The sequence below is a fragment of the Schistocerca piceifrons genome, chromosome X (genome assembly GCF_021461385.2).
Source record: "Schistocerca piceifrons isolate TAMUIC-IGC-003096 chromosome X, iqSchPice1.1, whole genome shotgun sequence".
Taxonomy (NCBI): Eukaryota; Metazoa; Arthropoda; class Insecta; order Orthoptera; family Acrididae; genus Schistocerca; species Schistocerca piceifrons.
In genome coordinates, this window is record NC_060149.1 from 916738769 (window position 1) to 916765569 (window position 26801).

The following is a 26801-nucleotide window of genomic DNA, read 5'->3' on the forward strand; positions in this document are numbered from 1 at the left end:
AGACACGTTCATAGGATCTGATGGCCATTGATGTTCATCATCATATGGTGCCAGTTATTGTTTTTTTTTCCCCTCTTCTATTCTATGGAAAATAGGGGTAAACTAGAGGGGGATACTTACTGTAGAAGATGTACTTGAGTCAAGAGGGAACAATAAGTGTGGAAGACCAAGAACAAAGTGCTCAGATTAGAAAGGGTGTAAGGCAGGGATGTAGTCTTCAGCCTCTACTGTTCAACCTATTCTCCAAAGAAGCAATGATGGAAAAAAAAAGGAAGGCTCACGAGTGGACCTGAAATTCTAGATGAAAGGATATCTATACGATTCAGTCATGACATTGGTATCATCAGTGAAACTGAGGAAGAACTGCATGATCTGCTGAAGGAAATTAACAGCAATGAGCACAGAACTGTGACAGTATATGAAAGGACAATGGAAGTAATGGGAAGCAATAGAAATGAGAACAGTGAGAAACTTATCAGTATTGGTGATCACTAAGTACAGGAAGGAATGGAATTCTGGTACATAGCCAGTGAAAAACCCATGATGGACAGAGCAAGGCACAGCATTACATGGTAGTGAAACTGACAGAGAAAATCAGAACCAGTAAGAATCAAAGAATTTGCAATGTAGTGCTACAAACAAATGTTGAAAATTAGGTGGGCTGTTAAGGTATGGAATGAGGTAGTTCTGCACAGAATTGAAGAGGAAAGGAATATTTGGAAAACATTGTCAAGCAGAAGGAGCCGGATAATAGGACAGCTTTTAAGATCTCAAAGAATAACTTCCGTGGTACTATGGAGCTGTAGAGGGTAAAAACTGTAGGAAGCAGATACTGGAATACATCCAGTAAATAAATGAGTACGTTTGTTATAAGTGCTACACTGAGATGAAGAGGTTGGCATAGGTGAAGAATTTATGGTGGGTCACCTCAAACCAGTTGGAAGACTGGGTGCAACAAATGTAATTTTTTTCTAGTCAGAGTTTTACGAACTCTCCCTAGATTTTTACTCATCCTTGGGTGATAACTGGTTTATCTGAAAGTTTAGCATCATCTCATTTTCCAGAGGCACCAGACATGCCACAGCTTTTGACTAGACAATGCACCATCAAGTAAAGTAGCCTCCAGAGTGGAGCTACTTCCTGTTCTGTCACACACACATGAAGTACAGTCCATATCCATTTTGCACAGTGCTTAACTACACAATTAATGTGAAAGTATGTATGAGGGGCAGGCAAATGAAAATGTCACATATGGAGAAAGTATGTAAACTTTACCTTATTTCTAATCACCTTAACTTACTACATTTATCCACTGTGAGACAAGATATTTCATGTCATCCTGGAAAAATTTTGCAGTTCCCAGTGGAATCACAATTGTAGCCAGGCATGCATCTGTTTGTCTGAAGCACGTTGACAGTCACAAATGTCTCTTCAGTGCTTCAAACAGATTGATGGAAATCACATGGGGAAAGATTGGGACTTGAAGGTGTACAAGGGCTTCCCAGTGAAATTTTTGGAGTGTAGACTAAATAGCATGTTGCAGGATAATGCCCACTCACATGTTGCTAAGGTGCATATGAATACAGTAAGTTCCACTGGGAATCCATTACACATGCTCAATATAGGCTCTATCCCTCCCCACATGATTTCCATATTCTGAAGCCCTGAAGAAAGGTCCATGGCCATGATTTACTTTGGACAAAGAGTGCTTACCTGGGTACAATCATAATTCCGTAGGAAACCACAAACATCTTTCCATAAAGGCACTGACCACGAAGTGTGTCACTGAAAAATGTGTTAACAGTTATAGTGATAACTTCTGAAACTTTATTAACAGTTTACTCACTTTTCTCCCTCTGTCATTTTCATTTGACTGTCCCTTATACTAACCCAAACAATTTGGGACAGAACTGAGGAGAAGAGTAGAGATTTAACTGCAGACCTCAAGCACCACTGGCAGTGCAAAGCTATACTATAAAATTTTTTTTGTGGTTTTAGGGCACACAACTTCAACGGTCATTAGCACCCAGACTACATTAGGAATGCACCGCGAGGCACAAGTTTAAAACAGCAACTAAAAGGGAAAACACGATAAAAGATCGATAGGCATAGGATTAAAAAAACAGCATAATTAAATGTCCTTAGACAGGTTGGTCAATTTGATAAAATTGAGAACACGAGCAGCTGCTCCTCGGTCATCCGCTAAAATGGCATCGAGAGTACACGGCACGCCAAGATCAAGACGCAGTGGAGTAAAATCCGGACAGGACGTTAAAATGTGGCGGACCGTCAGCAAGTGCCCACATGGGCAGAACGGCGCCAGCGCAGCCGTCAGCAGATGGCAATGGCTGAACCGGCAGTGTCCAATTCGTAACCGGGCCAAAACTACCTCCTCCCGCCGAGAGGGGCGTGAGGAGGATGTCCAAGCCGCGGGAGGAGGTTTCAAGTCCCGAAGCTTGTTGCCTGTAAGTGCAGCCCAATCGGCATGCCACAGCGATAAAATGTGCCGACAGATGACCCTGCTACAATCTAATGAAGGGACAACAAGAAGCTGTCCGAGGCTGGAGGACCGCACCCTTGGCCGCGGCATCTGCAGCTTCATTCCCAGGGATACCGACATGGCCAGGTGGCAGATGTAAAGAACAGCCTGGTAGAGGGCAAAGAGCTCAGCTGTGAAGACCGAACAATGGCCATGGAGCTGCTATTTGAAACTTTGTGCCCCGACAATAAAAGAACAACCGACCCCGTCATTGGTCTTAGAGCCATCTGTATAAATGAAGGTCATATTAATGAACTTCGAACGAAGTTCGACAAAACGGGAGTGGTCTACCGAACCAGGGGTAATCTCCTTTGGGAGCGAGCTGAGGTCAAGGTGAATGCGAACCTGAGCCTGGAGCCAAGGTGGCGTGTGGCTCTCGCCAACTCTAAAGGTTGCAGGGAGTGAAAAACCAAGGTGTTGAAGGAGGCGACTAAAGCGAACTCCACAGGGAAGCAGGGCAGAGACATACAACCCGTATTGACGATCGAGGGAGTCGTCAAAACAGGAACGATAAGACGGGTGGTCGGGCATTGACAGTAGCCGACAGGCATACCGACAAAGCAGTATATCGCGCCGGTAGGGCAGTGGCAATTCACCGGCTTCAGCATGAAAACTCTCGACGGAACTAGTATAAAATGCTCCGATCGCAAGTCGTAAACCCCGATGTTGTATGGAGTTGAGGCAGCGTAAGATGGACGGCCGTGCAGAGGAGTATATGAAGCTCCCATAATCCAGCTTGGAGCGGACGATCGACCGATATAGGCGAAGTAGGACGGTTCGATCCGCTCCCCACGACATACCACTGAGAACACGAAGGACATTAAGTGAACGGGTACAACAGGCAGCCAAATATGACACATGTGGAGACCAGCTAAGTTTCCTGTCAAATGTAAGACCTAAAAATTTTGTTGTCTCCACGAATGGGAGAGCAACGGGACCGAGTCGTAAGGACGGTGGGAGGAACTCTGTAGCGCCAGAAGTTAATGCAGACCGTCTTCTCGGCAGAAAAACGGAAGCCATTGGAGACACTCCAGGAGTGAAGATGGTCAAGAGAACGCTGAAGACAGCGCTCCAGGAAACATGTACGCTGCGCGCTGCAATAGATGGTAAAATCGTCCACAAAAAGGGAGCCTGATACATCAGCTGGGAGGCAATCCATTATTGGATTGATCGCTATGGCGAAGAGAGTGACGCTCAAAACTTAGCCCTGTGGCACCCCATTCTCCTGGCGAAAGGTGTCCGACAGGACAGAACACACACGTACCCTGAACTGTCGATCCATTAAAAAGGAACGAATAAAAAGAGGGAGGCGACCGCGAAGGCCCCATGTATGTATGGTGCGGAGAATGCCCGCCCTCCAACAGGTGTCGTAAGCCTTCTCCAAATCAAAGAACACAGCCGCGGTCGGGCACTTCCACAAGAAGTTATTCATAATGAAGGTCGACAAGGTAACCAGATGGTCAACAGCAGAGCGGCGCCTACGAAATCCACATTGTACATTGGTAAGTAGGTGCCGAGATTCGAGCAGCCAAACCAAACGAGAGTGAACCATTCGCTCCATCACCTTACAGACACAGCTGGTATGCGAGATGGATCGATAACTGGAAGGCAAGTGCTTGTCCTTCCCCGGCTTAGGAATCGGTACAACAATAGACTTGCGCCAGCATGCGGGAACATGTCCCTCAATCCAGATGCGATTGTAAGTACGAAGAAGGAAACCTTTACCCACAGGAGAAAGGTTCTTCAGCATCTGAATATGAATAGAATCAGGCCCTGGAGCGGAGGACCGTGACCGGGCAAGTCCATTTTTGAGTTCCCGCATGGTGAAAGGGGCATTATAACTTTCACGATTCGAGGAGCGGAAGTTAGGTGGCCTAGCCTCCTCTGCCTGTTTTCGGGGGAGGAAGGCAGGGTGGTAATGAGCGGAGCTCGAAACCTCTGCGAAAAAGCGACCGAAGGCATTGGAGATATCCTCAGGGGCCACAAGGACATCATTCGCGACCGTCAAGCCAGAAACTGGTGAGTGGACCTTAGTGCCAGATAGACTGCGCAGGCTACCCCAGATAACAGAAGGAGTAAAACTGTTGAAGGTGCTTGTGAAAGCAGCCCAGCTGGCTTTCTTGCTTTCTTTAATAATACGACGGCACTGCGCACGTAATCGTTTATAATTGATACAATTCGCCACTGTAGGGTGGCGTTTAAATGTGCGTAAAGCACGTCGACGAGCACGTAAAGTGTCTCTACATGCTGCGGTCCACCAGGGGACCGGTACGCGACTTTGAGAAGAAGTGGTGTGAGGGATGGAATATTCAGCAGCAGTGAGAATGACTTCCGTGAGGTGTGCGACCCGACTATCGCAGCTTGTGAAGGTTTGATCCTGAAAGGTCGCCCCGGAAGAGAAGAGCCCCCAGTCGACTTTGGAGATGTTCCAACTACCCGAGCACGGAGAGGGGGTATGATGCAGGAGATGGATGACACACGGGAAGTGGTCGCTCGAATATGTATCAGAAAGGGCATACCACTCAAACCGGCGTGCAAGTTGGGTAGTACATATAGAGAGGTCTAAATGGGAATAGTTGTGAGACGTGTCTGAAAGAAAAGTAGGGGCACCAGTACTGAGGCAGACAAGATTGAGCTGGTTGAAAAGGTCTGCTACCAGGGAGCCCCTCGGGCAGGACGCTGGAGAGCCCCAAAGGGGATGGTGGGCACTGAAGTCTCCAGTTAACAAAAATGGTGCAGGTAGCTGAGCAATAAGTTGAATCACGTCTGCCCTGGTAACGGCAGACGATGATGGAGTGTAAACGGTACAAATAGGAAATGTAAAAGTGGGGAGAGTAATTCTGACGGCAACTGCCTGCAGGCCGGTGTGCAATGTGATGGGATCGTAGTGAATATCATCCCAGACCAGCAACATAACCCCTCCATGAGCCGGAATACCTACCACAGGGGGTAGGTCAAAACGCACACAGGTGTAGTGTGCCAAGGCAATGTGATTGCATGGGCGGAGCTTCGTTTCCTGGAGGGCTATGACGAGCGGACAGTGCAAGCAGAGCAGCAACTTCAAGTCCTCTCGGTTGGAGCGAATGCTGCGAATATTCCAGTGAATAAGTGCCATCGTGAGAAGAAAAGGAAGATGAAAGAAGGGGTCACCTCTAAGGCCGCTGAGTGCCTGGTTTCGAGCGAGTACTGCCGCCGTGAGTGCATTATGTCTGAGCTAAGTCAAGTCTAACATGGGCAAATTGTTGGTGCTTTTATGGTGGGCTCTTCCATAACCAACATATCTTAAGTGTTTAGTGTTTCAAGGGGGCACCGTTTCTAAGATTTACAATGCATATAGGAAAAGTATATAAACATCCTCCACTACGTCACAACATGTAGTAAAGTGTATGTTGGGCAATCTTGAGGCTGTCACTGAAGAGGATGGTGAAGAAAAATAATTGAACAATAGCAGCAAAGGTCACTGCAGAGGTTACTGCCACACTTGCAAACCCAGTCAGCACCAAAATACCAGTTAGGCAGCTACAAAAGCAGGAAATTACAGCGAGCTGGAATTCCAGAACCACATCAGTGATGCAAATGCGTGGTGCCAAAGCCATAAATCCTGGACTATGGAGTAATGCGAGAATATAACTTTTTTGGACGAGTCTTGTTTGAAACTGTTTCCAATTTCTGGCTGAATTTACATACCAGGAATTGAACCTGGAAGTTTTGTTATTTGTGCGGCCGTATCATTGTATTCCATGGCCACCATCGTTACTATGTGAGGTTGCATTACTGCTAAGGACTATATGACTATCAGCTCCATCCATGGTACAATGTGTTTGTTCCCAATGGTGACATTGTGTTCCTCGACAACAGGGTCCCTGTCTTAACAACTAGTCACACTTCGTTAACAAGGATGAATTCTCTCATCTCACCTGGCCATCCATCAGCAGATTTCAATAGTATTCAGCCTTAGTGATCTACTTTTGAGGGAAAGGTGTGCAATCGCTATCCACCTCCAATCGTTATTACTTTAACTTGCAAATATTTTGCTTCAAGAACGGTGTAATATTGCCTTGAAAACCACTGAGGACCTGTTTTTATTTATTTCGAGATCCCTAGGGTTTTTTTACTGCTACCAGCTTTCCTACACTGTATTAAGCATGGTAATGTATTGTGCTTTTTATCTTGCCATATTTTGTCCAACCTCTGTATCTACCCAGACTAAAATACCTTCTGTTTAAATTCATTGACAAACTGATTTTGTACCATGGATATTTATTGGTAGTACAGAGTCTTACATGAAAGTAAGAACTTCAGGCACCACACTACTATAGCAATACCTTTAACTATTCTACAGTTTCATCAAGCAGGAAGTATGTCCAAGACAACCACAGCACATTCTTGTACCAAGGTTAGCGAACTGTTTGTATTAATAGAAGGAAAGTGACAAACTACCAGTTATACAGAAATCCATTATTGTCTGAATTTTTGTCTTCAATACACTCAGAAAGAAATACTACTTTCCTTGAGATTTTATTTCTTTTCCCACAAGATTTTAGACCACACTATTTTTCATTTGTGCTTCGTTCTGCACTGGAGAAGGAAAGTGACAAACTACCAGTTATACAGAAATCCATTATTGTCTGAATTTTTGTCTTCAATACACTCAGAAAGAAATACTACTTTCCTTGAGATTTTATTTCTTTTCCCACAAGATTTTAGACCACACTATTTTTCATTTGTGCTTCGTTCTGCACTGGACTCCCTCTTTTCTCACACCATTCCTCTTTAATCACTATTAATGAAAACTATATCAAAATCCTTGCAGTTGTTCCCAAGTTTATCTCTTCACACGCACACAATTTAGTAATGAACTAAATCTTCCAAAGGAAAATCCAGGATGGAATAATGACAATGTTATGAAAAGGACAGATTACTACTCACCATATAGCAGAGGTACTCTGTCACAGACAAGCAAAACAGAAAGACCACTGAACACATGAGCTTTTGGCCAGAAGGCCTCCTCCTGAAATAAAACACACACACACACACACACACACACACACACACACACACACACACACACACACACACACACACGGCTCCAGAAGCCAAGGACAATGGTCATGTGCGAGAGGTGCGCACGCGCTTCAGAAGAAGGCTTTCTGGTTGGTTGGTTACTAAACAGCAAGGTCATCGATCCCATCAGATTGGTGAAAGGTGGGGAAGGAAGTACTTTCAAAGGAACCATCCTGGCATTGGCTTGAAGCGATTTAGGGAAATCATCAAAAAACCTAAATCAGTGTGGCCATATGCGGGTTTGAACTGTCATCCTCCCGAAAGTGAATCCAGTGTGCTAACCACTGTGCCACCTCACTCTATAAGGCCTTCTCACTGAGAGCTTGTGTGTTTAGTAGTCTTGTGTGTGTGCGCAACTCAGCGTCTCCACTATATAGTTAGTAGGGAATTAATTTATAATATGTAGCAATAAATGTAACATACCTGTGAAGATTCTGGACCTGATGTGGGGGAACCAAACAAATCAACAATTGGCTGTGATGTTGCAGCAGTGGTTACAGGTGTAGCTGATGTAGGAGAGCTTAAGAATGGATTGGTACTCTGACTGCCACTAGTTGGGGACGAAACTTTTGCCTGAAACAAGAAAAAATTTGTTGGTAAGCATTTTCATTATTTCAGTATCTCGGCTAAGGTTCCGTGAGTTTTGTCAGCAAAATAATATTTGGCAAAATTTCTACTGACACTATATGTATGTGAAGCACTTTGTATACTGTGTTACATACTACCTTTTTTAGGAAGCCTGAAGTGAAGTTACTTAACCAGATACAGTAAGAAATAAAATTAATAGAAGCCCGCAAGATTATTTGCTTAAGACAATAAAATACCAGACATGGTAAAATATTGTAGAAATTAAAGTATTAATACACAATATACTGAGAGAGAATGTGAGAATATGTGAAACAGGGAGCAGTTTTGGATCTTAGTTACAGGAGCAGACGAGTGAATTTTGTATTGTACATCAGATTCTTCACAAGAGCAATAACCAAGATAAAGCTTCTTTGTTTTGTTTGATTTGCAGACTAAGTGAGAATAGAAAAACTATCAGCTTCCTTTATGACACACTGCAGCAGAGGAGTATGTTCAACAGAAGTTCCTTACATACTTAAACTATATTCCTCATTGTCATTAATACTTTCACCCTTGCTGCAGAGAAGCTGGGAAATGACAGTGTGAATGATAACAACTAACAATGCCAATGCTGTATAAAATTTTATTTCATAGTGAGGGGATCTAGCATAGAAGGGCAAGCTGGAAAGTAATGCCTCCAAGTTTTCATGTAATTCCTTAAGGATTTTTAAATAAAACAATTAGGTAACATTCAACATCTTTATTCTCAATATCTTCATATCTGCAGCCCTCTGCCACTAGTCAGCTCCAATTTATAGCATGACTGTAACTTAACAATGACTGTGTGAGGAACAGAGGAATGTAAACAAATTTTGAATTTGAAGAGTTCATTCACACATGGGGCACTTCTCCCTCAGCATGACAATACCAGAACACACAAGTATGGCAACATCTGCAACAATTTGACACCTTGGGATCACTCATCTATCATCTTCCATAAAGTTCCAACTTGGCCCCATACAATTTTTGTCTTTTCCCAAAACTTAGAGAACAAAACTTCACTTTGATGGTGATGCAGCATTGTAAGTAGAGGCAGTGATTTATTTCCAACAGCCAAATATTCTACAGTAACAGTATCGACAAACTTGTCTCGGTGGGAGAAACGTGTTCATCACCAGGGTGACTTAACAAATATGTAGACATGAAGAACAAAGATGTAGAATGTTAATGTTTATTTTATTTAACAAGCTGTAAGTTTTCACAAATTCAAAGGCACAGCTTTTCAGCACACCCTCATAGTAACTTATTAAATCACAAATGGAACAAATATTTTTTCCTGGAACATAAAACACATGCAACATAATTCGTTCAACACTACAGAATCAGCGTTATGCTACATGACAGTAAGATTATGTGATTTAGGAATGTCGTGGAAATGGCTACTCAGGACCTTCGCACTAGAATTTGTAGTCTACAGCTCCCTACTGCAATAGTTTTCCATTCCCAACACAAACAAAACCCACACACAACTTCTGATCTCTTCTTTATTGACATACCTTGTACTGATTCATAGCAGCTTCTTCTTCTGCCAATACTTGCTGTTTAAGTGACTCATCAATACCATTGGTATGGGAGTCTAGCCTTGCATTGGCAGCTGCTGTCCCAAATGCTGTACTGGTTGAGGAAAGTGCAGAAACTCCTGACTTAACATTGGTGCGATTACTGTAAATTACAGAAGCAAAGATAAACTTATTTTAACTTATCATTCATCCCATTCGAACACTTAATATCCAGATACTGGGGGGAGGGTGGGGGTATGGTTGTATATTAGCACCATGAGAGGTGACCATGATGAGCATTAGCCCTACTGTTATGCATACCACACACATTCCACCACACCTTCACCCACTGGTATACGAGCTGACTCATACTAATTCAGGAACTAGTCCTGGCTACCAAACAGCATCATAACTACATCTTTAATATGTCCACCCTGCAATTGGCTCTTCACATAAGCTCCATATGAAGGTGTCATTGGGCATCACGTTTCACTATTGAAGAGGATAGGAAAAAATTAATGTAAAAGCAGTCATCTGCATCATTGGAAGCTGAGATAATGTGGCTATATTATACAGCATTTTAACTTGCATGGCATTTCTCTTCAATATCCTTATGAATTTCTCCTTGTACTAAAATACTTACAAAGAAACTCAGCCCAGTGCATACCCCGTCAAAAACTGAACACAGCTCAAGCATGAAAAGGGGAAGAATTTTCATTCATTTCATTCATTCATTCATTCATTCGTTCATTCACACAACATTAAGAATTGTCCGTCTGGTCACGGAAATGTTTGTTCTCTTTCTGTAGTCTTTGCAGTTGTCATACTATACAATGGTTAAAGAATACAAGTCATGTGTTAAGAATATGTTACTGTCCCACGTAAATGTGATGAATAGCGAGAGCAGGCAAGATGCAATATGGATGCCTCTCAGAAATGGAAACACTGAAAAGGTGTTAACTATGTTTTCATCATTTCTTTGGGAGTGCTCACATTCACAGTCCTACGAACACCTGTATCGGGCAAGGAGGCATATCACTCACCAGTCATACTAACTAGATGCATCGATAAGAGTTTCCTATCATATGAGAGATACTGTCACTAGTGCCATGAATGACACATGATACATGTTTTCTGGTGGAGATTTCAGTTGACTCGTTGCCTTATCAAAAGTTTGTGGTTCCCATTTGAAAGCCACGTCCTGTTGCTAATAGAGTAGTTGTGCAGAATCAACTTTCATTACACCTCGCTGTTGGCAATGGACATTACACCACGACAGACATAAATTTGAATAAAGCAAACAGCAGGAAAACAGAAAAAAGAAATATTGACAAATGGGAGATTTTAACACAGCTTGCCCATGTGGCAGTTCATCACTAATCACTTCACCACGACACTGTCACTTCCCGGATGCTCTGTATTTTACATTTTTGTTCTTTGATCATTCACCATTTCTATTTTGCTTTTTTCACAGTCCATTATACCTTCCTGTTTTCATACTTTATCTGTGTTCAGTTTTTGACAGGCTGCACACTGGGCCCTCGACCACTAAATCTGAGGTTAGCACAGTCATGTTTGACTGATGCTTTATCTGGGCACATCAGCCAACAAAGGAACCTAATACTTGCTTGCAGCAGATGGGAAAATGCACAACCCACATCTAAGAACAACTTGTTATATGTCGTACGGTTGGGTCACAAACCATTGCATTAAGCTTTGCAGCTAAGCTAGTCAAGATTTGTTTCTCAAGTTATCCTGCCATCAAAATTTTTTTAAGTTTCACATGCTTTAGAAGTAAGACAGCATAATTTATGAACAGAGATAAATAATAGGCTACACCAAAGACAAGTTTTAACCAATTTATGATCCAATTACTCAACAAACATACTAAATAGAATAGTGACCCTATAAAGTAGACAATTAATGCATTTATAAGAAAGAATGGCAGACACTGCTTGTTTACAAAACTGGACTGTTAGTGCAAGCACATTTGCTGAATTCAGCTATTCAACCCAAATGCAATTATTATAAAATCTCCCAACACATCGTTTATAGATCAGTAACTAGTTCACATAAAGTGTTAAGTAGTATGTTTAATGAATGTTAAGTCCTGTAAATATTCATGCAGTCTTTCAGGCTAACCAATAGCAATTCTCAAACGCAACAGAAATAATTCCAAGCACCCCATGCTGCATGCTGTCAGATACTCGCAGAATTTAGAGTTGTGACTGGTTGCCAGATTTCAAATTTAGCTCTGGTAGTGATTTTTAGTAAATCCCTACAAAAAGTTAAAGCACTAAGTGGCATACTTCCATCCAAATTTTATCACTTTAATAGTTCAAAGTCACCCTAAAACTCTTGCACAAGGTACCTCCTCTGTGGCTTGGACCACAACTACCCACAGCATGCCTAAGTCCATCCTTTTCTGTCTCCTCCTTTGAATGCCAAAATACATCAAATCAATGAATTGTACCACCACTGGCAACATATACAATCCACATATAATATTTAAAAGTTGAGAAGTGTCCCTCCCAATCCTCCTAAAACCACATGATCTTTTCTTCACAAATGACAAATAGAAATTATGTGCACACATGCTTAACATTTCTAATGAAACAGCCTGTTCACAGTAAGTGCCTTTTTGAGCTGCATTTAATGACTATTAGAACTTACAAAGGTAGCACGGCATTCAGATGACTTATGTCCATGTAAATGGCCAAATGAGTGTAATCGATCAAAACATCAATCAAACTGAAATCAGCCACCTTGGACACTTTCATCCTTTAGCACCTCTTCAACCATGTGTGTCTGACCATATCACTCTGGGAAATCCAGTGGGCAAGTACATTACTGGTTGATTGCTGGTTTGAGATCCACCCCACCTTCAGCCATGCCACTTCATGTTTACATAATACGCTCACAGCCAGTCTGGGAAATGGGTGTTGCCTCACATCCTCATATCAGAAGATCCAGGTAATATATTGTGACCATCCCTTACAGGGATAATCTGTCAACTTCACAATATGGCAATCTTTCAGAAACTACAGAACATTGTCTTTGTTTATGATATATTTGTATTTTGTTATCTGAATGCAGGTTTCCGAAGTATGCTACAACCTTTGGTTTTGGATTCCAAATACGTCCAACAATTGCTGCATCTGATTAGGCAGTCATAAATCTTCTGGATCAGGATGACTAAGTAGCTAATTTTGGCCTTCATTTGCTTTTGGCATAGTCTTTTGCTCAGGTATGAGCAAGGAGAACCTTTGTCAGGCAAAGATCTTTAACACATACAAAAGCTCTTTAAATTTTTTTCCAGTGAACCATAGTTAATGCACTACCTCAGCCTCAGTCATCCAGTAGCTGGGCCTCTACTTCCGCAGCTATGCCAGTTTTTAACATCTACACCTATACTCTGCAAAGCACTTGACAGCATGTGACAGAGGTTAACAGATGTTAAACAATTTCTTGGCCCCATCTTCCAAGCAGTATACCCACATAAGAAATGGCTATGCCTTTCAGAAACAGGAAGACAGCCACTACTTGAGATTCAGTTTTTAACAGGTTGCAGTGTACTCTTGCCACATTTTGCGATAGTATAGTACAGAAAATTTAAGCAGCAGAAATTATAGGAACAACATACCGTCTGATAGTGTCTTCTACCTATGCACCCTTATGGTAAACATCCTACACAAAGACCCACGTACTGCCTTGAGTTAAATAATTAGAAGCATTACAGAATGCTTGTGGTCATTCACTCACCAAATAAAATACGAGAGTTATCCAGAGAGTAAGGTCCAATTTCTTCTAGAACAAACCATCACAGATTTTTCCAAAAACTAATTCCTTACATGTTTATTTTTTCCACTAAGTTTCCATATTTGTTTAAATATTTGCCATAACTATGTCCACCTTTTAACAGATGGTTGCAGGACCTTGGCTGTTCAGTACAGCAGTCTAAGTTTCGAAACTGTTACTTTATTGGGCTACCAATTTTGATGACATAATATGCCATCTTCAGACCCCCTTACTGACATGCAGAAAGATTCCCACCTCTGGTCCTGTCAAAATATGGGCCAACATCAATAACTGGTATCCCTATATTTTTGAGATAACGATCACCTCAGAAAGTGATCGCTGTCTCAAAAATCTACGAATACCAGTCATTGAATGCTGGCCCCTATTTTGACTGGACTGGAGCAATCACGGGGCCTGAAGATGGTATAGTAATGACGAAACTGGCAACCTAATAAAACAACAATTTGGAAATTTAGACGGCTGAAAAGTGTGATTTGACATTCTATTCATCGTAACATTCTACAAACTTTTGTACACCCAAGTCATAGATTTCTGCCATCTGCAAAGCTAACATTCCTAAACACTTCTTTCATATCATCTGTTGGGAGCACTTTCTGCCAAGAAACTTAGGTAGCAGAACAAGTGAATTGCCAGACTTCACGAATCTGTTCGTCCATGGTTTTGACAAAATCTATTGTCACTGCTAGTCAGCCTGGTCACAGTTTTTCATGAACTTTTCTTCTCCATCCTTGAAAGCTCTCACCCACTTACACACTTTGCTGTCATTCATCACATTGTAGTCATACATTTCACTTATCTGCCAATGGATTTTCAGTGCCCCAGTGTCACTTTGTCAAAAATGGGATCACAGATGCATTTAAGTCACTGAGAATGTTCTACACATTTTGAGCTTACACTGGACACAATGGCAATAACCATGCAAATGGTATCCTCTTACGAGTAAGGCATGCCAGGAGCCTGAGTGCATGTGAATTTCATTGTTCACAGGACACTATTAATTACAGCTATTTAGACTGTGCTTTCCAAATAACCCTTTTAAAAAGGCCACTAACTGGCAACACATTAAGAAACTTCAAACATTAACCATCCACATTTTGAGAAACTATAAAGATGGATGTGATAGAAGTTTCGATCAGTTTTTGCTAAACTCTTAGGTTTTAGACAAATGGAAGCATATAACAATGGGTGTGATGTTTCATAATGACTGAAGAGGCAGAATCAGATGATCACTTACAATAAAGAGTGTGTTTCAGATAAGAAAACAAATAAATCTCCCAGGAAAGTCATCAAGGAATTTGATGTGGCTGTGTACCCATGCACAAAAATGCTTATTGCCACTGTTTCTCTTATAATATAAAATCCACTTCCTAAAATTGTGTTGCAAAGTAGTACCTAAAGCGTAAATACCATGAACTGGAGTAGTTTAATGCCTCCTGAAACTTATTAGGAAAGAACACATTTCATCCAAGACTTTTTTTTTTTTGCTGCTGAATGATCTCTTCCATCTGAATGCATTTCCTCAGTCATTATTTTGTTGTATTTGTTGAAAAATTTCAAAACAGTTTGTTGCAACAATTATAACAGGTCGTCGTCATCGTCATCGACTGATTATGCCTTTCAGCGTTCAGTCTGTAGCATAGTCCCCTATTCAGTGCTAACATTGGTGCCTCTTCTGATGGTAAGCCTATTACTTCAAAATCATTCTTAACCGAAACCAGGTACCTTCTCCTTGGTCTACCTCGAGTCGTCCTACCCTCTACTGCTGAACCCTTGAGTCTCTTGGGTAACCTTGCTTCTCCAATGCGTGTAAAATTATCCCACCATCTAAGCCTGTTCGCCCTGACTGCTACATCTATAGAGTTCATTCCCAGTTTTTCTTTGATTTCCTCATTGTGGACACCCTCCTGCCATTGTTCCCATCTACTAGTACGGCAATCATCCTAGTTACTTTCATATCCGTAACCTCAACCTTATCGATAAGTAGTAACAGTAATTTTTAAAACAATTTTCAGATTTTATGACATCTATCTTACCTTGCAGTCTGAGTAGGTGTGTTTGCTGCAGAGCCCTTCTTGCCTTCCAGTGATGCTAAATGCTGTTCCAGAGCATCCAAAAGACTACTGGGAGCCTGGAAACAGATTTTATAGTTTAATTATGTATCTTCAAGTATTATAATCCATAAATACCATACTGCAGTGTAAATTTTATGACAGCAATCTTTAATATTTACATTCATGCTCATGAAAAAATTAAAAATTGCAACAACAAGCTGTCAACCTTCCACCCACAGTAAAGAAACATTAAACTACTACTTTACCTTTGTTAAGTCTGGTATGTCTCCTTTGTCTATACCAACATTCTGAAACAAAAGTGTAAGTAAACAAATTTTGCAAATTAATTTTACATCATAATAATCATTAGTGGTAGTAGCAATAGTAGTAGTAGTAGTAGTAGTAGTAGTAGTAGTAGTAGTAGTAGTAGTAGTTACCTCTGCAACTTTAAGAAATTCTGCTACTCTGTCCATTCTAATGAGAAATTTCTTGTACAAATCCAGAGCATCTCTGCACTGCTTCTTATTCATATCAAAATATTTTTCTGGAACAAGGAAAGCACTTAAGAGTTATACATCTGTGCTTCTGTGATGCTCTTTTATTAAATTTATATTGCAAGTTACATACCTAGCAGGTTTATTATGCCATCATTGTAACAAGCAAATAACCTAATCAGATCTCTGAAGAGTAGCATAAATGCCATATTAATGACACCATTAGTTAAGTCATTTGCTGTACAATCAAATTCCAACAATGCATCAAGTTGGCTCTGTAGCACTGGCAAGGTTTTGAGTAGTTTCTCTGCACTCATTGTTCTTAATGTTCCATCATCTTTCCTGGGGTGAAAGTAAAAGAAAAAAACAATGAACACACAGAAGTCACACACAGCTAAGTAAGAAGTTATTTTAAGTTGGTGCAAATAGTTTATCAATGTACAACTATTTTTATTACTTCTGGACCATTTTATTTCATTACTTTGCATATCTCTGTTTTTCGAACGTCAGATTAGCAGATTTCATACAAAAATTACAGAATCAAGCAAATTAAATTTTGTACACAAAAATTCTGTATTACCATTTTCATTAATGCTTGGAATCTATGACAACATGAAGGAGTCTATGTATCAAGGATTCTTAGCAAATTACTAATATATTTATCTTCAGGGATTTTGATACATTTTATTTGTAATTATTTACTTTTCCAGAGTAGCTATCTTAAGAAGATAAGCTTATTGTCACTTAGCATTCTGTTAATTGACATTTACTTCATAATTCTGAATTTGCCATCAGAAGTATCACAGTAATACAAACTCATTTTTTGAAGTATTTTTCCTTCTTCACAAAAGTAATTTATTTTGTACCTATTCTTTACTTTTAAATCACAAATTCTGTCTTGTAGGCGTACTTAATATTGTAAATAATAAGTACTGAAAATATTCTGAAGCATCCTTCGCCACTTAAACCAAACACATAGAACAAGTATCAGTGATTAATAATTCACTGGTGGCACGGAAATCTTACATCCTCTGCCAAAAGACTTATGACAATCAACCTGAATCTGCTGCAAATAATTCTCCCAACTCGGTAACAGATTTTAGAGAGATATGCAGCAGTCACCAGCATCTGTGACCAGAAAGAGATGGGAATCTTTTTATAGACAGTTACAAATGTAACACTTATTTCATGAAATTATGTAGAGACTATCTATCGCATCATTATGAAAAGTCTCCCGAGTTCAAACATGGCCGCAGAAACCTTCCACATTAACCACATGTATCATGTGGAAGTAGTCTATTTCACTAAAAGTTCTGGATTAATTTTTCACTCTGTAGCAAAGTGTGCGCTATTTTCAACCATCCCATATATTCAGAGAAGAACTTTCAAAAATTAAGTTGTCAGGGTAGGACAAGTTTTATCTGGATAGCACAGGCCATAAGAGCACTGCCCCTCAAACAACATTTTAGGTTTCAGTCACTACAGAACATAGTTTTGACCCGGCAGGAAGTGTCAGCAGTCTAAGTGTGGGATAGTATTAGGATTACACATTTTGCCTGGATAACTGCACCATGAAAGTGCAGAGAACCTAAGACAAAATGGCTGCATGAAAAATGTGAAGAAATCTAAAAAGAAATAATTTTCTGAAGGATTGACTCAGCAGACAGGAAAAAACACACTTTTGGTGAAATTAAAAATCAAGTGTGATAACACTAAGGGTTCAATGGAAACTCCACTTAAATGCAGAGGAGAATCCAGATAGGTGGAAACAGTACAGTTAAGGCCTCTGCAAGGGGGAAGATTTGTCTGATATGATACAAGATGGAACAGGAGTCAATTTAGAAGACATTGGTGATCCAGTATTCGAATCAGAATTTAAGAGAGCTTTGGAGGACTTAGCATCAAATAAGGCAGGAGGGACAGAAATTCCATCAGGATTTCTAAAATCATTGGGGAAAGTGGCAACAAAATAACTATTCACATTGGTGTGTAGAATGTATGAGTCTGGCGACATACCATCGACAATTCAGGAGACTACTAGAGCTGACAAGTGTGAGAATTATCACACAATCAGGTTAACAGCTCATGCCGACAATAATAAATATGGAAGAATGGAAAAGAAAGTCCAGGATGTGTTAGTTGACTATCAGTTTGGCTTTAGGAAAAGTAAATGCACCTGAGAGGCAATTCTGACATTGCAGTTCATAATGGAAGCAAGACTAAAGAAAAATCAAGACATGTTCATAGGATTTGTCGACCTGGAAAAGCATTCGGCAATGTAAAATTGTGCAAGATTTTTGGAATTATGAAAAAGTAGGGGTAAGCTGGAGGGAGAGACTGATAATATACAATATGTACAAAGCCAAGGGGGTCAACAATAGTGGATGACCAAGAATGAAGTGCTCGAACTGAAGAGGGTGTAAGACAGGAATGTAGTCTTCCGTCCCTACCATTCCATCTGTATGTCAGAATAAGCAATGATGGAAATAAAAGAAATGTTCAGGAGTGGGATTAAAATGGAAGATGAAAAGATATAACTTACATGATTTGCTGATGAAATTGCTATGCTGAGTGGAAGTGGAGAAGAATTACAGGCTCTGCTGAATGGAATTAACAGCCTACAGAGTGCAGAATACGGAGAGAGTAAATCGAATAAAGACTGAAGTAATGAGAAGTAGCAGAAACACCAATGTGAATAGTTATTTTGTTGCCACTTCCCCAATGATTTTAGAAATCCTGATGGAATTTCTGTCCCTCCTGCCTTATTTGATGCTAAGTTCTCCAAATCTTAAATTCTGATTCGAATACTGGATCACCAATGTTTTCTAAATTGACTCCTGACACACTGAGACACTTAACATCAGAATTTATGGTCACAAAGTAGATGCAGTTAAGGCATTCTGCTGCCTAGGCAGCAAAATCACAAATGACTGACTGAGCAAGGAGGACATCAAAAGCAGAACAGCACTATCCAAAAGGGCATTCCTGGCTGAGAGAAGTCTACTAGTATCCAACATAGGCCTTAATTTGAGGAAGAAATTTCTGATAATGTACATTTGGTGCACAGCATTTATGGTAGTGAAACATGGAGTGTTGGAAAACTGGAACAGAAGAGTGTTTGAGATGTGGTGCCACAGACAAATGTTGAAAATTAGGTGGACTGATAAGGTAAGGAATGAGGCGGTTCTGTTCAGAATCTAAGAGGAAAGAAATATGTGGGAAACACTGACGAAGAGGAGGGACAGGATGATAGGAAATCTGCTAAGGCATCAGGAAATGACTTCCATGGTACTAGAGGAAGCTGTAGAGGTCAAACACTGTAGAAGAAGATACAGATTGCGATCTACATCCTCAATTATTTGCTGGATGTATTCCAAGTGCCTCTCCGAGATGAAGAGGTTGGCACAGGAGACGAATTCGTGGTGGGTCGCATCAAACTAATCAGAAGATTTTTTTTTAAAATCATTTTGCACATGGAAAGGTGCCTACCATGGCTTCAGAATTACTTAGTGGATCACAATAAAGGTGAACGAAACATACGGAATAATTTATAACTGTCAGGCATCCAAGAAACCAAGAGTATAATAACGAATCCATATCCTGAAAAGCAAGATACCACATTATAAACAATATCAAACAATACTGGGCTTTGGTGCTACATTCTAACATTTGCCACAGCTTGAAAGTTAAGTGACTATCTCTATACAAAGAGCACAGTTTAGTCACTGTCTCCAGTCTTCTTTGCCAACACCTACCACTACTACTGTCATTCCTTGCTGACTCAATGATATTACTGACATAGCTTGCCTCTTGCCTATCACATCATGGACACAATGAGTATTTCAAACAAAGTTTTTGGGATGATTGAGCTCCTTCAGTTCACACAGAAAAATAATTATATCTATGTATTCACATGGGTTGCTGTATGCATTAGATGTGTTCCAGGTAAGGGTTCTTATGTTGCTGCTTTCATGTTACCGTTCTCCATGAAAATCTTATTGTCAATGCCACTGTCATTAATGAAAAAGATTCTTTGATAACTGTGGAATAAAAATGAAAAGCAATTACAATATACACTAAACTTGTTCTTGCCTGCCGTTAACCTATTATATTATACAAAAGGTTTGTGTGCATTGTAAGTGTTGTTCAGAAGTTGTTAATTTGAAGAAGCAAATCAGAGGTAGAATACTGGTTTCAGTAACTATAGACACCCAGAATTCTTGAAACTGAAGTTTCCAGAAAACCAATTCATATTCATTAGGACAAAGCACTTCGACATGTGTGTTCACGAATAACAAAGCTCGTGCATCTTCAATACTAAGATTGCAAGTTATCCACTTTATTCCTCCAGCTTTGAGTAGCTCAGATTTTCACCCCTTTCCAAAAATCCCCCACACTTTTTAACCATTTAGTCTACTATTACTTATTTGGAACCTACGTGTGCTGCTCGAGTTGCGATAAAGCAACGAGACATTGCAGAGGGAGACTTCCCGACTTCCCATTTTCCCATTTTCCCCCCCCCCCCCCTTTCAAGTGAAGTTTAACAAATTGTTTAGCACAGTTTGTCATGTATTTGACACAAACTAAACCATCAACTACTGTGTACCCCTTTCCACTCATCACCAACTTGCATGTTTTAGGAACTACTCAATGAAATAATTTTTTATAACTTACCCACGTTTTACTTTACAAAAATCAAATGCAACAGTTCTGTATGAAAGCGCTTTTTCATTCAGGTACTTGGCGTATCTCCTAATAAATGGAGACATGTCATAACCTGAAAACAAAAAAAAGGGGGAAAATTGTCAAATACAGGAAATCAATTGACAGCAGCACACAAAATTTACAGTATTATGAATAAATTAATTTTTGCCATTTATATTTCAGCTTAGAGCCTATAGTGGAACCAGAAGTAAAGACTTTTTTGTGATCAACCCCAAAAGAAAAAAGGAAGAAAGAAGGAAAAAAGAAAAAGGGGATTGGAGCCATTTTCATGTGTCGAGATCTCATCTCATTACAACTGAACAGCAATATAGACATTAACGGAGTCAAGTTCACTTGACATCTAGGAAGAGCTCAGTTGGTTAAAGATAACTGACAGCTTGCTGCACTGTTGTCAGCTTGCAAATGTCAAGTGGTGCAAGTGGAAACAATAGTTTTCTGTAAAGTTGTGGTAACACCATGAATTGCACTAAAGATGGGTACAAAATCAAATTACGTGGCTGGATCCGTGAAGCAGTTGTGCCAGGCCCACGGCAACTATCTCTGATCTTGTTTCACCAACTACTGTCGTTTCATATGATTTAACACTTAAAGCAATCTAAGCCCTTAAGGGTATGTTTTTCAGGGGCACAAAAACTAATCTAACCCCTTAAGCTAGTTAACACTCTGCATGAGTATTTTCAAGTACATTCCTAATACTAGGATTATCTACAATTCTTTGAATTAAGTATTCCATTCAATTAATATAATTGGATTAACTGAAATCCAGTTTTGTTAATGTGAAGGGAAGACTTAACTGAATATCTTGTTCTAATAGAAATAGTTCTAATATGAGCAGTAGAAAATATGAAGCAAAAAGGACAATTTCTGAACATTATAAGGAAAAATTAGATACCTACACTGAAGTCACAAATGTTTGAATAACCTGTGTGGTAAGTGCAATTATGTTCAGACACTTGTGAAAGCACTCAATACAAAACCCAGAAACTACACTGAAGTCTTGCTATGATATGCTTTACAATGAAGTTTAGCATATACAAAATGGCACTAGCTTAGCCAGTGCCTAAGGCTGGTTGGTTGGTTGGTTTAAAAGAGGGGGGAGAAGGGACCAAACTACAAGGTCATCGGTCCCTTGTTCCTAATAAAACAATGCCACAAGTGTGAGAGTAAAACAGACAAGACATAACACAAAGGAGAAAGGAGGAAGGGGGGGGGAAGGAGAAAGGAGGAAGGGGGGGGGGGAAGGAGAAAGGAGGAAGGGGGGGGGGGGGAAGGAGAAAGGAGGAAGGGGGGGGGGGAAGGAGAAAGGAGGAAGGGGGGGGGGAAGGAGAAAGGAGGAAGGGGGGGGGAAGGAGAAAGGAGGAAGGGGGGGGGAAGGAGAAAGGAGGAAGGGGGGGGGGGGGAAAGGAGAAAGGAGGAAGGGGGGGGGGGAAGGAGAAAGGAGGAAGGGGGGGGGAAGGAGAAAGGAGGAAGGGGGGGGGAAGGAGAAAGGAGGAAGGGGGGGGAAAGGAGAAAGGAGGAAGGGGGGGAAAGGAGAAAGGAGGAAGGGGGGGGAAAGGAGAAAGGAGGAAGGGGGGGGAAAGGAGAAAGGAGGAAGGGGGGGGGAAAGGAGAAAGGAGGAAGGGGGGGGGAAAGGAGAAAGGAGGAAGGGGGGGGGAAAGGAGAAAGGAGGAAGGGGGGGGGAAAGGAGAAAGGAGGAAGGGGGGGGGAAAGGAGAAAGGAGGAAGGGGGGGGAAAGGAGAAAGGAGGAAGGGGGGGGGGAAAGGAGAAAGGAGGAAGGGGGGGGGGAAAGGAGAAAGGAGGAAGGGGGGGGGGAAAGGAGAAAGGAGGAAGGGGGGGGGGAAAGGAGAAAGGAGGAAGGGGGGGAAAGGAGAAAGGAGGAAGGGGGGGGGAAAGGAGAAAGGAGGAAGGGGGGGGAAGGAGAAAGGAGGAAGGGGGGGGAAGGAGAAAGGAGGAAGGGGGGGGGAAGGAGAAAGGAGGAAGGGGGGGGGGAAGGAGAAAGGAGGAAGGGGGGGGGGGGGGAAGGAGAAAGGAGGAAGGGGGGGGGGAAGGAGAAAGGAGGAAGGGGGGGGGGAAGGAGAAAGGAGGAAGGGGGGGGGGAAGGAGAAAGGAGGAAGGGGGGGGGAAGGAGAAAGGAGGAAGGGGGGGGGAAGGAGAAAGGAGGAAGGGGGGGGGAAGGAGAAAGGAGGAAGGGGGGGGGGGAAGGAGAAAGGAGGAAGGGGGGGGGGAAGGAGAAAGGAGGAAGGGGGGGGGAAGGAGAAAGGAGGAAGGGGGGGGGAAGGAGAAAGGAGGAAGGGGGGGGGGGAAGGAGAAAGGAGGAAGGGGGGGGGGAAGGAGAAAGGAGGAAGGGGGGGGAAGGAGAAAGGAGGAAGGGGGGGGAAGGAGAAAGGAGGAAGGGGGGGAAGGAGAAAGGAGGAAGGGGGGGGAAGGAGAAAGGAGGAAGGGGGGGGGAAGGAGAAAGGAGGAAGGGGGGGAAGGAGAAAGGAGGAAGGGGGGGGAAGGAGAAAGGAGGAAGGGGGGGAAGGAGAAAGGAGGAAGCGGGGGGGAAAGGAGAAAGGAGGAAGGGGGGGGGAAGGAGAAAGGAGGAAGGGGGGGGAAAGGAGAAAGGAGGAAGGGGGGGGAAAGGAGAAAGGAGGAAGGGGGGGAAAGGAGAAAGGAGGAAGGGGGGGAAAGGAGAAAGGAGAAAGGGGGGGAAAGGAGAAAGGAGGAAGGGGGGGGAAAGGAGAAAGGAGGAAGGGGGGGGAAAGGAGGAAGGGGGGGGGGAAAGGAGAAAGGAGGAAGGGGGGGGGAAGGAGAAAGGAGGAAGGGGGGGGAAAAGGAGAAAGGAGGAAGGGGGGGGAAAAGGAGAAAGGAGGAAGGGGGGGGAAAAGGAGAAAGGAGGAAGGGGGGGGACAAGGGGGGAAAGAATGAAGGGAAAGAAAGAAAGAAAGAAAGAAGGGAAAGAAAGAAAGAAAGAAAGAAGGGAAAGAAAGAAAGAAAGAAAGAAGGGAAAGAAAGAAAGAAAGAAGGGAAAGAAAGAAGGGAAAGAAAGAAGGGAAAGAAAGAAGGGAAAGAAAGAAGGGAAAGAAAGAAGGGAAAGAAAGAAGGGAAAGAAAGAAGGGAAAGAAAGAAGGGAAAGAAAGAAGGGAAAGAAAGAAGGGAAAGAAAGAAGGGAAAGAAAGAAGGGAAAGAAAGAAGGGAAAGAAAGAAAGAAGAACGAAAGAGGACAACACAGAGATACAAGAAACAGAGGAGTATAAAAAAGCTAGGAGATTACAGCAGCTGACTGACCACAAAAATAAAAAGGAAAAGCCAGTCACGCTGTAACATATGAAAACCTCCACCCAAAAAGCACTATAATGCAGGACACAGAGGGACGTAAGAGATGCACTAAAAGTCAGATCAAATGATAAAACCCACCCTCACAGTTCAAACTTAAAACCAAATCAGCTGATGAGGCATTGCCTGCTAAAATCAATGATAACAAGTCTGGCAACTGAAGATGAAGTCCCAGGGCAGACAAAGAAGGACAGAGCAGAAGAATATGGACCACTGTCAACTGGGCACTGCATCACCACTGAGGTGGGTCTTCACGGTGCAGGAGGTAACCATCAGTTGCTCTCAGGCATGGGCAATGCTGACCCGGCAGAGGACCACGGAGTCCCTCCAAGAGTCCCTCATCGAGGACTTCCCTTAATGGTTCACAGTTTGTTGTGTGTACTGAGATTTTGCCATTCTCTCTGCCAAAGCTGAAAAACCTTGTGTTGTAATAATGAACGCAGGTCAGTTGCATGAGATGCCTATCTCCGGGAGTGGTTTCCGTGTAGCCTGTCAGCAATTTCATTTCCTGGGATTCCAATGTGACCAGGGGTCCAGACGACCACCACAATGACTGGACGGTTCCAGGACAGAGGGACTCCTGGATGGACACTACCAAAGGATGACGAGGGTAGCACTGGTCGATCGTTTTCAGTCTGCTCAAAGAGTCAGTACATAAAAGAAAAGACTCCCAAGGGCATGAACAGAGATACTGAAGTGCAAGAGAAATGGCCACCAGCTCTGCAGTGAATACACCGCAGCCATCAGGTAAGGAATGCTGTTCAACATGGCCACCATGAACGTAGGCAAAGCAAACGCGACCATGAGCCATCGCTGTAAACCACTTCAGAGCCCCAGAACAAGTCAAGAATAATGAGGAAGTGGCAGTGGAGAGCTGCAGGGTTAATGGAGGGGGGTTGTTTGGGGAAGGAGACCAGACAGCTAGGTCATCGGTCTCATCGGATTAGGGAAGGAAGTCGGCCGTGCCCTTTCAGAGGAACCATCCCGAAATTTGCCTGGAGTGATTTAGGGAAATCACGGAAAACCTAAATCAGGATGGCTGGACGCAGGATTGAACAGTCGTCCTCCCGAATGCGAGTCCAGTGTCTAAGGGTTAATGGAGTCCATGGGGCCATGTGAAGTGTCCAGACGAAGCTGGACCAAGCGTACACCATGGAGGCATGTGTGAATGGACCGCAAGTAGAGGTGGTAAAGGAAAGGACTCCAGTCCGGAGATAAGGGACTGCACGTGAACTGCAATCTTTAGCCTCGACCTGGGCCACCGATGCAGAAGATGGACTGCCGCAGACTGGAAAATGAGAATAATTCGGATGCTCAGGAGAACTATGAATGTGTGCTGCATAACTGGCAAGCAGTTGTGCATGTCTGGCTGGTCACCAGACTGTTCCAGAAAGCTGTCACTAGTCAAACCCCACAGTGGTGCACAGGGTCTAGTAAATGCAATGCTGAGGGCACTGCCAAACAATAAACCACATTCCTATTGTCAATTCAGGATTGGACAAGGGCTCTGTAGAGTCGCAGCAGCGCACAGCAATCTGCAGCCCAATTGGTGTTGCTCAGGCAATGGAGAGCATTGAGGTGCTGCCAGCACTTCCGCTTAAGCTGACGAAGGTGAGTCAAGTAAATCGAATGTCTAAAACCAGTCCCAATAATCAATGTCTCCACAACAGTGAATGGATCATGAAGGTAAAGTTCTGGGTCCAGATGAACAGTACGAGGCCGCAGCTGTAAACTGGAAGCTGTGGGCTAGAGCCCATGATTGCACCTAGTGGATGGCTCCCCCTAGGCAATGCTCAGCAACACCAGTACTGGAGCAACAGTACGAAATGCAGAAGTCTTCTGCATACAGAGAAGATGAGACGGAAGGCAGACAGCTGCTGCTGCTAGACCATTGATGGCCACTAAAAATAGAGGAACACGTAATACAGAGCCCTGCGGGACTCCAGTCACCTGAATATGGATGAAACTATGGGATGCACCAACTTGGACACGAAGTACAAAGTGACAGGAAATTTTGGACAAAGATTGGGAGCGGGCCCTGGATACCCCACTCATACAATGTGGCAAGTATATGATGTCGCCAGGTCTTGTCTTATGCTTTATATAAGTCAAAAAAGATGGCAACCAGGTGTTGTCATCTGGAGAAGGCTGTTTGGATGGCAGACTCTAGGGACATAAGATTATCAGTGGTAGAACGACTGGCAGAAGCCGCCCTGACATGGAGCCAGTAGGCCACAGGTCTCCAGGACCCAAACCAACCACCGACATACCATACGTTCCAGCAGCTTAAAAAGAACGTTGGCGAGACTGATGGACCAATAGCTATCCACATCAAGTGGGATTTAACCGGGTTTGAGCACCGGAATGACTGTGCTCTCTCACCATTGCAATGGAAAGACGCCAGGGCACCAGATCCAGTTGAAGATGACAAGGAGATGTCGCTTGTGGTAAGATGAGAGATGTTTAATCATCTGACTGGCCCAGGAGCTGTGTCGGGGCAATGTGCAAGGGCACTGAGCAGCTCCCACTCTGTAAATGTGGCATTATAGGATTCACTGTGGCGTGTAGTGAATGAGGACATTCCCTTCCAGCTGCCATTTGAGAGTGAAAGGCTGGGGGTAATTCTCAAATGCAGGGGCTCGGCAATCACGTTTGTGTCTGTAGATAA

At 42.5% G+C, this 26801-nt stretch overlaps 1 protein-coding gene across 10 annotated transcripts in view; it reads right to left on the bottom strand.

Annotated features, from left to right (window-relative positions):
• LOC124721092 (phosphatidylinositol-binding clathrin assembly protein LAP) overlaps positions 1-26801 on the bottom strand; it is a 174739-nt gene that overhangs the window by 42663 nt on the left and 105275 nt on the right. For all 10 annotated transcript variants that reach the window (XM_047245913.1, XM_047245907.1, XM_047245912.1 and 7 more), the window contains 7 exons: positions 20768-20870; positions 16227-16435; positions 16037-16143; positions 15866-15907; positions 15582-15676; positions 9727-9892; positions 8027-8176 (listed from right to left, as the gene is read on the bottom strand). In XM_047245913.1, coding sequence (XP_047101869.1) covers positions 8027-8176; positions 9727-9892; positions 15582-15676; positions 15866-15907; positions 16037-16143; positions 16227-16435; positions 20768-20870 — 872 coding nt within the window. The remainder of the gene's footprint in view (positions 1-8026; positions 8177-9726; positions 9893-15581; positions 15677-15865; positions 15908-16036; positions 16144-16226; positions 16436-20767; positions 20871-26801) is intronic.